At 41.6% G+C, this 12,202-nt stretch overlaps 1 protein-coding gene across 2 annotated transcripts in view; it reads right to left on the bottom strand.

Moving 5' to 3' along the window:
* PIGK (phosphatidylinositol glycan anchor biosynthesis class K) overlaps nucleotides 1–12,202 on the bottom strand; it is a 168,387-nt gene that overhangs the window by 141,357 nt on the left and 14,828 nt on the right. For both annotated transcript variants that reach the window (XM_084852180.1, XM_084852179.1), the window contains exons 4-5: nucleotides 3,214–3,349; nucleotides 1,032–1,143 (exon numbers count right to left, since the gene is read on the bottom strand). In XM_084852180.1, the coding sequence (XP_084708306.1) occupies nucleotides 1,032–1,143; nucleotides 3,214–3,349 (248 nt within the window). The remainder of the gene's footprint in view (nucleotides 1–1,031; nucleotides 1,144–3,213; nucleotides 3,350–12,202) is intronic.

Genomic DNA, 12,202 nt, shown 5'->3' with positions numbered 1-12,202 from the left:
CATGTAGTTGTCACAATCCCATGGCCCCCTCCTTCCTCATGCACACACACAAGAAGAGAGGCTTCATTCTTATGCCTTTAATTCACTATCAAGCAGTTTCATTACAGATGCAAATCCTCAAACACTCTCAGGCTACAAAGGAATACAGCTGCTTCATACATTTACGAATGGCAACAGGGGATCCAAGGGAGCTACGACATTGCCAGCAGTTTGAAACAAGAACTAGCTGGCTGGCTAGAATAACTTAGGGAGGGATGCCCCTCCCTTCCCTACATTGACTCTCATGCATAGCCAACTGGGTCGAACGTCTGAGCTCCGCCTCTAACTTTTCCCTCTTTGCTCTGCGCCGCAGTCTAGCATCCCTCAGGTCACACCCTGCATTCTCCTCCTCCACAGAGGACGGAAAGGGGGGGGGGGGTTCAGATCCAGCCATCTGTGTGTTAGTATCCTGAGAAGCACACCTATCCATATCTGAACTCGCTCAGGAAGATGCCTCCCCTGGTTCTGGCTGTTCCAATTTTGAGTCTGAACTGCTAACTATCTCCATACGCTCAGAATCAATCCCGACAGTAGTCTCTTTTCACAGCTGGAGTTCTCAGTTTGAAAGTACCTTCAGCCTATCACCCAAGCTGTGGGCCTGGCATACATCACATGCATAATTGTTACATTCATTATATATAAGTAACTATGCCAATTAACAATGGCTTCCCAATTCATGGCTACATTATATGTGACCCTTTGTACTTAAAATAAGGCCACCAAAATAAGCATTTTGGAAATGTTCCCCGAAATAGATTTTTCTAGATTTTTAATATATTCAACATATAACTTGAATTGATAAAACAACATAGGTTTGGTTTCTTTTGCAGTTAGTCTGACATCAATCTCATAAGTCTAGTCAACCTATTGGAGGAAAAGCCATACAGTAAGGTTAAGTATACAGCACAGAATGGAACAGGCCTGTTTGATAGACACTGCTCTAAAAGTGTTCTGGCAATTACCATGGGAAGCACTGAAGAAAATACAATTACCTGTCATATATATAAGAATATTGCTTCTGTCATCAGAAAGCAGACGCTTTGAGCGAGGTGCACTTGCTGGGATTCTTCCCGTTAATACTCGCAAAAAATTCTCCACAGTAACCTAAATATGGAAAAACATCCTTTCTAACTATCATACAGACAGGGTTCTTAAAAATAATAGTCCAGTAAAACATGCACTAATGCCTAGTACAGTTCATTAACAGATCAATAGATCGGACTGCATTGCCAGACGTAATTATCACCAAGCATGAAGTTTCTTTTTAATCCATTGAATTCAATACTTTATTACTTAAAGTAATAAAAGTTTATTACTGAAACTTATGCTGCCTAGCACATGTCTACCACCATTCTAGTCTTCCTAATATACCTCCGCTGATTTGAACACCTGTCACACTGTGTGGCTTTATCTATGTGAATCGACTTACATATTTGCTTACCCAGCAACATTCCTATGCATTACTATGACAAAATGTTAATACATATATTTTAAGACTTAAAATCCCTGAGAGACTCAGGGAAAATAAGAAACATCTTGGTTGAAACATCTGATCAGAGATTGTCCATCTGGCCAGCAAGTGAAAAAAAAATCCATAAAACACCACATCTGCAAGTCTTGAATACAGATTTATAAGGCTCAAAACGTGCTCATGTAATCAAGCTTGTGACAGCTGTTAACTAAAACAAAAATCTCAACACACACATCATAACAGATCAATTCATTTTCAAGCCAGACGAAAAGAGTGAGACATTAAAAATAAACAAAATCTTTTAAGTTTCCTCCTACAGAAGTGTATCTTTTAATCACAACCCTAAGAAAATGCATCACCTGTTTGCTCAGGGATCTGCAAATTCTTACAGCGGGTCCCTGTACAGTACCTTTAAAAGATACATCTGGGGTCAGAACTTTCTAACTGTGTCCAATTATAAACAATGGGAAGAACATTTAGTACGCTAAAGGTTTTTTTATCAGAGCACTTGCAAGTGCTAAAGTGCTCTCATTACTAAATAATTTTCTCATTTTCTTTGTAATGTTTAATTATCTCCAGCCTTCTCATTATGTTGAACAATAGCTCTGTAGCTCAAGGATTTCCACACTCTCACTAAGAGAAGTCTATTGACCTAAGGCTTATCCCTTCCCTAATCTTCCATCTTCTTTTTTCCTGGAACCCATACAGCAGTAAAATCTCACACCAATATGGAATTCTTTGTGTGATAAAAATAGTTATCTGACAAAAACATATTTTAAAACAGTGAGGTTTGTATTATTCCAAATATAATAAGGCTTATAAAATAGCCCCTTGCCTGGTTGCCTAAAATGAACAAGAATTAACTCCAGGTGACAAGCAAGGAAAGATTTGTGAGTTGGTAGAAAGCCAGTTCTTCTCCTTCCAAAGACACCAATGTGCCAAAATAATTAGCATATGTTATGTGGGGGCTAGTAATTTTTACACACCTATTTTCAAGACTCAATATTTTCCTGATATTGTTTAGGATAATCAATATCAAAAGGTGCTATTCTCAGTTTTGGTAATAAAATTTAAACAAAGCTTAATAAAGAACAGTTCAAATATCAATGTGGGATAATATTTACAAGTGTTACTTATTCTGAACACCCCAAAATAATTCATTTATAAAGTTCCCCTGATTATGTATTATCAGACTGGGTTGTAGCTACAATTGTGTTGTACTTTCTGTCTTCTGCTGGTGTTTGTTGTTTCTTGGAATGTTTGCTGTTTTTACTACCGCATCGTTTTTATTAAATTAATTTTATTATATGAACTTTATTGTTGTACACCACCTTGGGAGGATTCCTGCCCAAGGCTGTCTAGAAATATTATAAATAAATAAATAAATAAGATTCTCAACATAGCAATGCTGCAATACACAATGACCAAACTGTTATTTTAAGGTCCTCTTCCAAAGACTACATATATTTGTTACAAAAACACATTAATATAGTTCTTAAACTAGTCATTCAAGATTCCGGGGATTGAATTTTGTTCACCACCCATCTATTGCTTCTGGGAGCAATTCCCTCTTGGTTGCTGGAATCAGATTCTCACACTTGGAGGAGGCACCCTATTAATACCCACTTATCCTTTTCAACCTATTGGGGGTTCCAGCCCACCAAGTGGCAAACACTACATTCAGAATTTGCTTAATACTTGACCTCATAGCTCCTGTAATCCACTTCCACATCATCTCCATAGACATTCAGTTCCATGTTTTTGTGACTAAACACAGTAGCTGGGCTTGGATTCCGTGGGTTGCAGGCCATATCATCTGCCAACATCAAGACTATATGGCTGATGGGGAGGAAAAGAATGTAAAGTTATACAATCTGAATTTGACCAACAGTAAAAAAAAAAATGGTAGCCAAAAAGTGCATACTTGAAAAGTCTGCTTCCTTTGAAAGGCGCCTTAGCCATTTTAATCCTACTTCATATGCAAGGCTTTTTGTGACTAAGGTAACACACACACATACAGAACCAAGAACAACCTTTAAAAGTTAATAAGGATAATGTTATTTGGACAAAGATGATGTAATCAGTTCTGCAGTTCACAAAACTAAAGGCAGAATAGAAATAGGTTTGTGTTATTGCTGTTGTTTTTAAATGTGGCTAGGTCGCCCTGAAAATAAATCTGCAAAGATCACACAGTTGTGTATCTTCTGCCCATTGGCCTCAGCTTGCTTCGTCATTGCAGCATCATGAGCATGGTACTAGTCAGGGCCAGCCCTACCATTAGGCAGAGTGAGGCAGTTGCTTCAGGTGGCACATGCTGGGAGGCAGCAGGAAAGTGTGGGAGGAGAGAGCTGTGGGCCATATGGCTTGTCTTGCACCCTTAAGCTAACCTGCTGCCTTCAGATGCAGTGGAAAAGCTATCCCATTCCCAGTATTAAAGTAAGATTCATCTGCTAGTCCAGTTGGCTTTTGAACATGGAATGGAAGGGGGCGATCTTGTTCTTTACCTCAGGCAGCAAAATGTCTTGGGCCAGTCCTGGTACTAGTGTAGGGAGAGAACAAAGCTCAATGGTAGAACATACGCTTTTATGTAGAAAGTCCAGGTTCGATCTCTGGCATCTCTAGTAAAAAAGGATCAGGTAGCAACTGATGGGAAAGTTCTCTGCCTGAGATACTGAAAAGCTACTATCAGTCAGAACAGATTATGCTGGACTAGACGGGCAAATAATCTGGCCAGGACTAAAACAGCTTCCTACATCCCTGTGATGGCATCAGGGTTGAACATGAGAAACCTACATTCAGATCCCTGCTAGACCACAAAACATGGTCCAGTCCTGCCTCTTTCAGTTCAGCTGATATCAATAAGGTTTTTAAATTAATTTTTATTAAAGGTTTTGTATATTCCCTCCCCTAATACAAATACAAATCATCACACATGCACGCAAATTCCCAATCTCCTTCTTCCAAAAAAAAAAAAAGTCATTTCTGGGGCCTGAAGCATTTGTTCCAAGACATATTCATAATCTTATCTCCACTATTCCCTTTAGTAGAGCCAAACAACCTTGTCCAAGAAGAAGAAGAAGAAGAGAATACAAAGGTGTGGGGGGGGGGAGGGCTCTGAGCTTTTTTGGAAGGATAAGTGTCAGAAGAAATGCAAAGCACTCTCTACTGTGAAAAATGCTATATAGATTAGATAGGTAGATGATTGGTCATTACTCTCCAGGCAAAACTAAAATAGATGGTATGGACAGGCAAAATGTAAGGTAGTCCCTGATCTCTGCATCAAACCAGTTTGGCCAGGAGGTGGAGTGGTGAACTATCAATGCCAAATCAGCTGAATGTGAGCAAATATATGCGCGCACGCACGCACACACACACAACCCCACTCTCCACAAAACACACTCTCCCATTGAAATGAATCCATAATTTGTGTAGGCATTTTACTTCTTTAACACTTTTTCTGCATTAAGACGTTTTCTTTTGATTTGCCCAATCCAAGCCAGGGACAAAAGCAAATGCAACCATTTTTGTCTTGGCTTGGTTACACTTGGGAAGCCTCCCCTCCGCCACAAATCCTCACCAGGTGTTAGGGACGTTTTGTGGCATGTTATCAGCCTTGGAGGCCCACTGGACTAAATTAGTATTGTTTGGACATATACAAATCACGTCTTTATGCAACCAGGTCATACCTGATTGCCTTCAGGCCCTTTACAACCCTAAATGTGCATAATTCTTATTCTTATTTATTTCATTTCTATACCACCCAATAGCCAAAACTCTCTGCACGGTTTACAACAGTTCACAAAAATTACAAACCTAATTCTTAGAAACCCCTTCATGGATCACTGCCTTGTTGTGGCGAAGGGGCTTGCGTAACTCAGTGAAGCCATAAGCTATGCCGTGCAGGGCCACCCAAGACGGACAGGTCATGGCAGAGGGTTCTGACAAAATGTGGTCCACTGGAGAAGGAAATGGCAACCCACTCCAGTATTCTTGCCAAGAAAACCCCATGGAACGTATCACAAGGCTAAAAGATATGACGCCGGAAGATGAGCCCCTCAGGTCGGAAGGTGTCCAATATGCTACTGGGGAAGAGCAGAGGGTATTTCCAAGTAGCGCCAGAAAGAGTGAAGCGGCTGGGCCAAACCCGAAAGGACACTCAGCTGTGGATGTGTCTGGCGGTGAAAAGAAAATCCGATGCTGTAAAGAACAATATTGTTTAGGAACCTGGAATGTCAGATCAATGAATCAAGGTAAGCTGGAGGTGGTCAAACATGAGATGGCAAGACTGAACATCGACATCTTGGGAATCAGCGAGCTAAAATGGACAGGCATGGGCGAATTTAATTCAGGTGACCATCATATCTACTATTGTGGGCAAGAATCCCTTAGAAGAAATGGAGTAGCACTCATAGTCAACAAAAGGGTGGGAAAAGCAGTACTGGGGTACAATCTTAAAAATGATAGAATGATCTCAGTATGAATCCAAGGCAAACCATTCAACATCACAGTAATTCAAGTCTATGCCCCAACCACTGAGGCCGAAGAAGCTGAGGTTGATCGGTTCTATGAAGACCTACAACACCTTCTAGAACTAACACCAAAAAAAGATGTCCTCTTCATCATAGGGGATTGGAATGCTAAAGTAGGAAGTCAAGAAATCACCGGGATAACAGGCAGGCATGGCCTTGGTGTACAAAATGAAGCAGGACAAAAGCTAATTGAGTTTTGCCAAGAGAACATGCTGATCATAGCAAACACTCTTTTCCAACAGCACAAGAGGCGACTCTACACATGGACGTCACCAGATGGTCAATATCGAAATCAGATTGATTATGTCCTTTGCAGCCAAAGATGGAGAAGCTCCATACAGTCAGTAAAAACAAGACCTGGAGCTGACTGTGGCTCAGATCATGAGCTGCTTCTTGCAAAATTTCGGCTTAAATTGAAGAACGTCGGGAAAACCACTAAACCGTTCAGGTATGACCTCAGTCATATCCCTTCTGAATATACAGTGGAGGTGAGGAATAGATTTCAGGGATTAGACCTGATAGACAGAGTGCCTGAGGAACTATGGACGGAGGTCCGTAACATTGTTCAGGAGGCAGCAACAAAATCCGTCCCAAAGAAAAAGAAATGCAAGAAAGCCAAGTGGCTGTCTGATGAGGCTTTACAAGTAGCTCACGAAAGAAGGGAAGCGAAAAGCAAGGGAGAAAGGGGAAGATATACCCAACTGAATGCAGAGTTCCAGAGAATAGCAAGGAGAGACAAGAAGGCCTTCTTAAATGAACAATGCAAAGAAATCGAGGAAAACAACAGAATGGGAAAGACTAGAGATCTCTTCAAGAAAATTGGAGATCTCAAGGGAACGTTTTGTGCAAAGACGGGCATGATAAAGGACAAAGAAGGCAGGGACCTAACAGAAGCAGATGAGATTAAGAAGAGGTGGCAAGAATACACAGAAGAACTATACAGGAAAGATCTGAATGTCCCTGATAGCCATGACAGTGCCGTCACTGAACTTGAGGCGGACATCCTAGAGAGTGAAGTCAAGTGGGCCTTAGGAAGCATTAGTAACAACAAAGCTAGCGGAGATAACAGTCTTCCAGCCGAGCTATTTAAAATCCTAAAAGATGATGCTGTTAAAGTGCTGCATTCAATATGCCAACAAATCTGGAACACTCAACAGTGGCCACAAGACTGGAAAAGGTCAGTTTACATTCCAATTCCAAAGAAGGGCAACACCAAAGAGTGTTCAAACTACCGCACAATTGCGCTCATTTCACATGCCAGCAAGGTGATGCTCAAAATCCTACAAGCTAGGCTTCAGCAGTATGCGAACCGAGAACTACCGGAAGTACAAGCTGGGTTTCGAAGAGGCAGAGGAACTAGAGATCAAATCGCCAACATTCGCTGCATCATGGAGAAAGCAAGAGAATTCCAGAAAAACGTCTATTTCTGCTTCATTGACTATGCTAAAGCCTTTGATTGTGTGGATCACAACAAACTGTGGCAAATTCTTAAAGTGATGGGAGTACCAGACCACCTTACCCGTCTCCTGAGAAACCTGTACGAGGGTCAAGAAGCAACAGTAAGAACCAGACATGGAACAACCAAGTGGTTCAAAATTGAGAAAGGAGTACGACAAGGCTGCATATTGTCACCCTGCTTATTTAACTTATATGCAGAGTACATCATGAGAAATGCCGGGTTGGATGAATCACAGGTCGGAATTAAGATTGCAGAAAGCGAAGAGGATCTCAAGAGCCTCTTGTTGAGGGTGAAAGAGGAGAGTGCAAAAGCTGGTTTGAAACTCAACATTAAAAAAACGAAGATCATGGCATCTGGCCCTATCACTTCCTGGCATATAGAAGGGGAAGAAATGGAAGCAGTGACAGATTTTACTTTCTTGGGCTCCAAGATCACCGCAGACGGTGACTGTAGCCATGAAATTAAAAGACGCTTGCTCCTTGGGAGGAAAGCTATGGCCAACCTAGACAGCATAGTAAGAAGCAGAGACATCACCTTGCCGACAAAGGTCCGTCTAATCAAAGCTATGGTTTTCCCAGTAGTAATGTATGGCTGTGAGAGCTGGACTATAAGGAAGGCTGAGCGCCGAAGAATTGATGCTTTCGAACTGTGGTGCTGGAGAAGACTCTTACGAGTCCCCTGGACTGCAAGGAGGTCAAATCAGTCCATCCTAAAGGAAATCAACCCTGAGTGCTCATTGGAAGGACAGATAATGAAGCTGAAGCTCCAATATTTTGGCCACCTAATGCGAAGAGAAAACTCCCTGGAAAAGACCCTGATGCTGGGAAAGACTGAAGGCAAAAGGAGAAGGGGACGGCAGAGGATGAGATGGCTAGATAGCATCACGGATGCAATGAATATGAACTTGAGCACGCTCCGGGAGACAGCGCAGGACAGGAAGGCCTGGCGTGCTATGGTCCATGGGGTCACGAAGAGTCGGACACGACTGAACGACTGAACAACAACAACAACAACAATTCTTAGAAAAGCCTATACATGAATTGTACAAATTTGGGTGGAATTGTCCCTGAAGTATTAAATTGCTAAACATACTAGAGACTTTGTACGTAGGAAAATAATTTAAATTTGATAATCTAAAATTGCTCTAAAAAAGATAAAATAAAAAATTTATTGCTCTAAAAAAACCTGTCCAACACTGTGGCATCCTATTATGTCCCAAACAGCAGTCATTATTATTATACTGGATATATTCCCAATGATTAGAAGCAATCTAATTTTATTCTGTTCTGTTTTGTAACGGAAAAGGAAAAATATCGACACCCAGGAACATAATGCATTATGTCAACAAGCAAGAATCATAGGAGATTGGAACTAAAAAGCATTCTCCTGATTTCTCTTATTGCTATATGGCAAGACAACTTTTCTTTGAAGCTCTGAAGAAAACTTGCATTGAGATAGAGAATCTTAATTAAAAAAAACCTTAATGATCCTAATCAATTATACTGTTAAAGAACAGCATTGCTATTGTTTAACACACATTCTCTAAGCTCTATTTACAAAAATTAATACAAATTAATACAAACTGAATTCATCTTTGGAGGCATGATGGCGATACAAGTGATTCATAGCCTACTCCTATTAAGCCGGAACTAGGTAGATTCAAGACTGACTCTGAAAACAGAAGTATAGCACCTCCTCTTCTTCTGTCCTTTGAAATAAAAAGAGTGTGATACAACATGACTGTGTTTCAAGTTTCACTATCCCACGGCAGTAGCCAACGAAGTGGCATTCAGGTGTGGCCGGGGTGAGGAAGTGTGCAGTGTAGTAACATCACACCAAATTCTGTATTACTGGATGTTACCAGGAAAGAGAAGTGGAGGCAGCACTGGACTGCTCTTTTCAGTTACATGTCCCATAACATGTAGTTCCATCTGGAGTAACTGTGCCAAAAAACAGGACTTTCAGATTCATTTTCAGCACACTTATGCTGTCTTTTATAATAATATACCCTTGGCAGCAAACAAAATAACCACAAAATTGAAAATCCAAAACTGACTACAATGCAATACATTTCACAGATTTGTCTACAGTTATCCATGACTTAGTTACATCATATTTAGACTATTGCAATGCGGTCTATGTGGGGTTATTCTTGAAGAGTGTCTGGAAGCTACGATTGGTGCAACATGCAACAGCTGGGCTTCTAACCAGTGCATGGTACTGGAACCATATTATATTTATCTAGAAAGACCTGTGCTGCCAATTGCTTTCTTGGCTCAATTCAAGGTGTTGGCTTGAATCTTTAAATGGCTTTGGACCTGGTAAGCTCATCTTAAGAACCTGCCCATGTATTAATATCTGCAGGAGAGGCCCTTTTGAGACCGCCATCACACGCAGAGGCCCACTTGACGGGCACGCATGAAAGGGCTTCCTCATGTGTCGCTCCAAAACTACGGAATGTGCTCCCTCAAAAACTACGATTGCCCCTTCCCACTCTTTGCTTTTAGAAATGGTGTGGAAATGTGTCCTTTTAATGTAGGCTTTTAAATTATGTAGTTGTTTTTAATGCCATAACGTTTTACTGTTTTTCATGTTTGTATTTTTATTGTTTTAAATTGCTGTTCACTGCCTTGACAACTATTGAGCAAATAAAGTGGTATCTAAATGTTAATAAATACACTATAAAACAGTCAGTATCAGAACAGCAGCACTCAGGATGGGGAATAATAAGCTGCTGATCCAGCAGACTATCACAGCCACATTGCAAGAGCATGATAAGCCAACACAGGGCACTACCATACTAGCAAATGCTGTTATTTTCTGACACAGCTTAACCCAGCCTCCCCCACCCTGGCACCCTCCAGATGTCTTGGACTACAACTCCCATTAGCCCCAGCCAGTATGGTCAATAGTCAGGAATGCTGGGAATTGTAGGCAAAAATCTGGAGGCCACCAAGTTGTGGAAGGTTAGCAAAACCCATGCTGCATAGAAATGTAATATAACTTGAGCCAAGAAGGATCAAGATACAGATATAATGGAGACAGAAGTCAGGATAAGTCTCCATCAGCTTATAAGTCTAAATAGAATCAACAGGACAGCACCAGACATGCAGCATTACAGGAATGACCAACCCCATTCATCAAGTTTAGGATGCAGTTGTACAGTCAGGGCCAGAAATATTGGAGCAAGGATAACTGTTTTGGCAGTTGGCCTCTATACACCACCACACTGAAGTTGAAAGGAAACACACCCAGATGTGGGCGAAGTCAGGACTTTCAGCTGTAATTCAGGGGGCTTGACAAAAAATGGGGCACTAACCATTCAGGAAGGACAGCCAGTGGCATACACACACCTCCATCATTGGGGGCTCATAAGTAATGGAACGAATGGCTGACAAGCAGCTGCATGGCCAGGTGTGGCCTGTTTCCTGGGTACCCCATGACCAATCAAGCAGATAAAAGGCCTGGAGGTGGTTCTGAGTGTTACATTTGCATTTGGTAGCTGTTCACTGGAACCCCCAACATGAGGTCCAAAGAGGTGTCCATGCGAGTGAAGGAGGCCATCATTAGGCTAAGGAAACAACATAAACCCATCAGAGAGATAGCAAAAACAGTGGGAGTGGCCAATACAACAGTTTGGAACATCCTGAAAAAGAAGGAATTAACTGGCAAGCTCAGCAACAGCAAAAGGCCTGGAAGACCACGGAAGACAACTAAAGTGGATGACCACAGGATTCCGCTCATGGTGAAGAGGAACCCTTTCACAACATCTAGCCAGGTCAAGAACGCTCTTCAGGAGGTAGGCATGTCATTGTCAACATCTACAGTCAAGAGACAGCTTTATGAATGTAAATACAGAGGCTTCACAACAAGGTGCAAACCACTGGTAATGCTCAAGAACAGACAGGCCAGATTAGCCTTTGCCAGCAAACACCTAAAAAAGCCTGCTCAGTTCTGGAATAAGATTCTTTGGACTAATGAAACCAAGATTAACTTGTACCAGAATGATGGGAAGAGAAAAGTATGGAGAAGGAAAAGAACAGCTCATGATCCAAAGCATACCACATCATCTGTCAAACATGGTGGAGGTAGTGTTATGGCATGGGCATGTATGGCTGCCAATGGAACCAGGTCACTGGTGTTTATTGATGACCTGACTGCTGATAAAAGCAGCAGGATGAATTCTGACGTGTATAGGACTATACTTTCTGCTCAGATTCAGCCGAATGCTGCCAAACTGATAGGACGCTGCTTCATATTGCAGATGGATAATGACCCAAAACATACAGCAAAAGCTACCCAAGAGGTTCTCAAGGCAAAGAAGTGGGATGTTCTTCAATGGCCAAGTCAGTCACCTGATCTCAACCCAATAGAGCATGTTTTTCACTTACTGAAGACAAGACTGAAGGCAGAAAGACCCCAAAACAAGCGGCAGCTGAAGGCAGCTGCAGTAAAAGGCCTGGCAAAGCATCTCCAGGGTGGAAACTCAGCATTTGGTCATGTCCATGGGTTCCAGACTTCAGGCAGTCATTGACTGCAAAGGATTTTCATCCAGGTATTAAAGGCGATCCTTAAGTTTGAAATGATGTCGGTTCCACTACTTATGAGCCACCAACGATGGGTGTGTGTGTATGCCACTGGCTGTACTTCCTGAATGGTTAGCGCCCTACTTTTGTCAAACCCCTTGAATTACATCTGGAAGTC

This window comes from Heloderma suspectum, chromosome 4, assembly GCF_057233095.1.
Source record: "Heloderma suspectum isolate Gila_16-S chromosome 4, 16-S_ref, whole genome shotgun sequence".
In the NCBI taxonomy this organism is placed as follows: domain Eukaryota; kingdom Metazoa; phylum Chordata; class Lepidosauria; order Squamata; family Helodermatidae; genus Heloderma; species Heloderma suspectum.
This window is presented reverse-complemented; position numbering and strand designations above follow the sequence as displayed.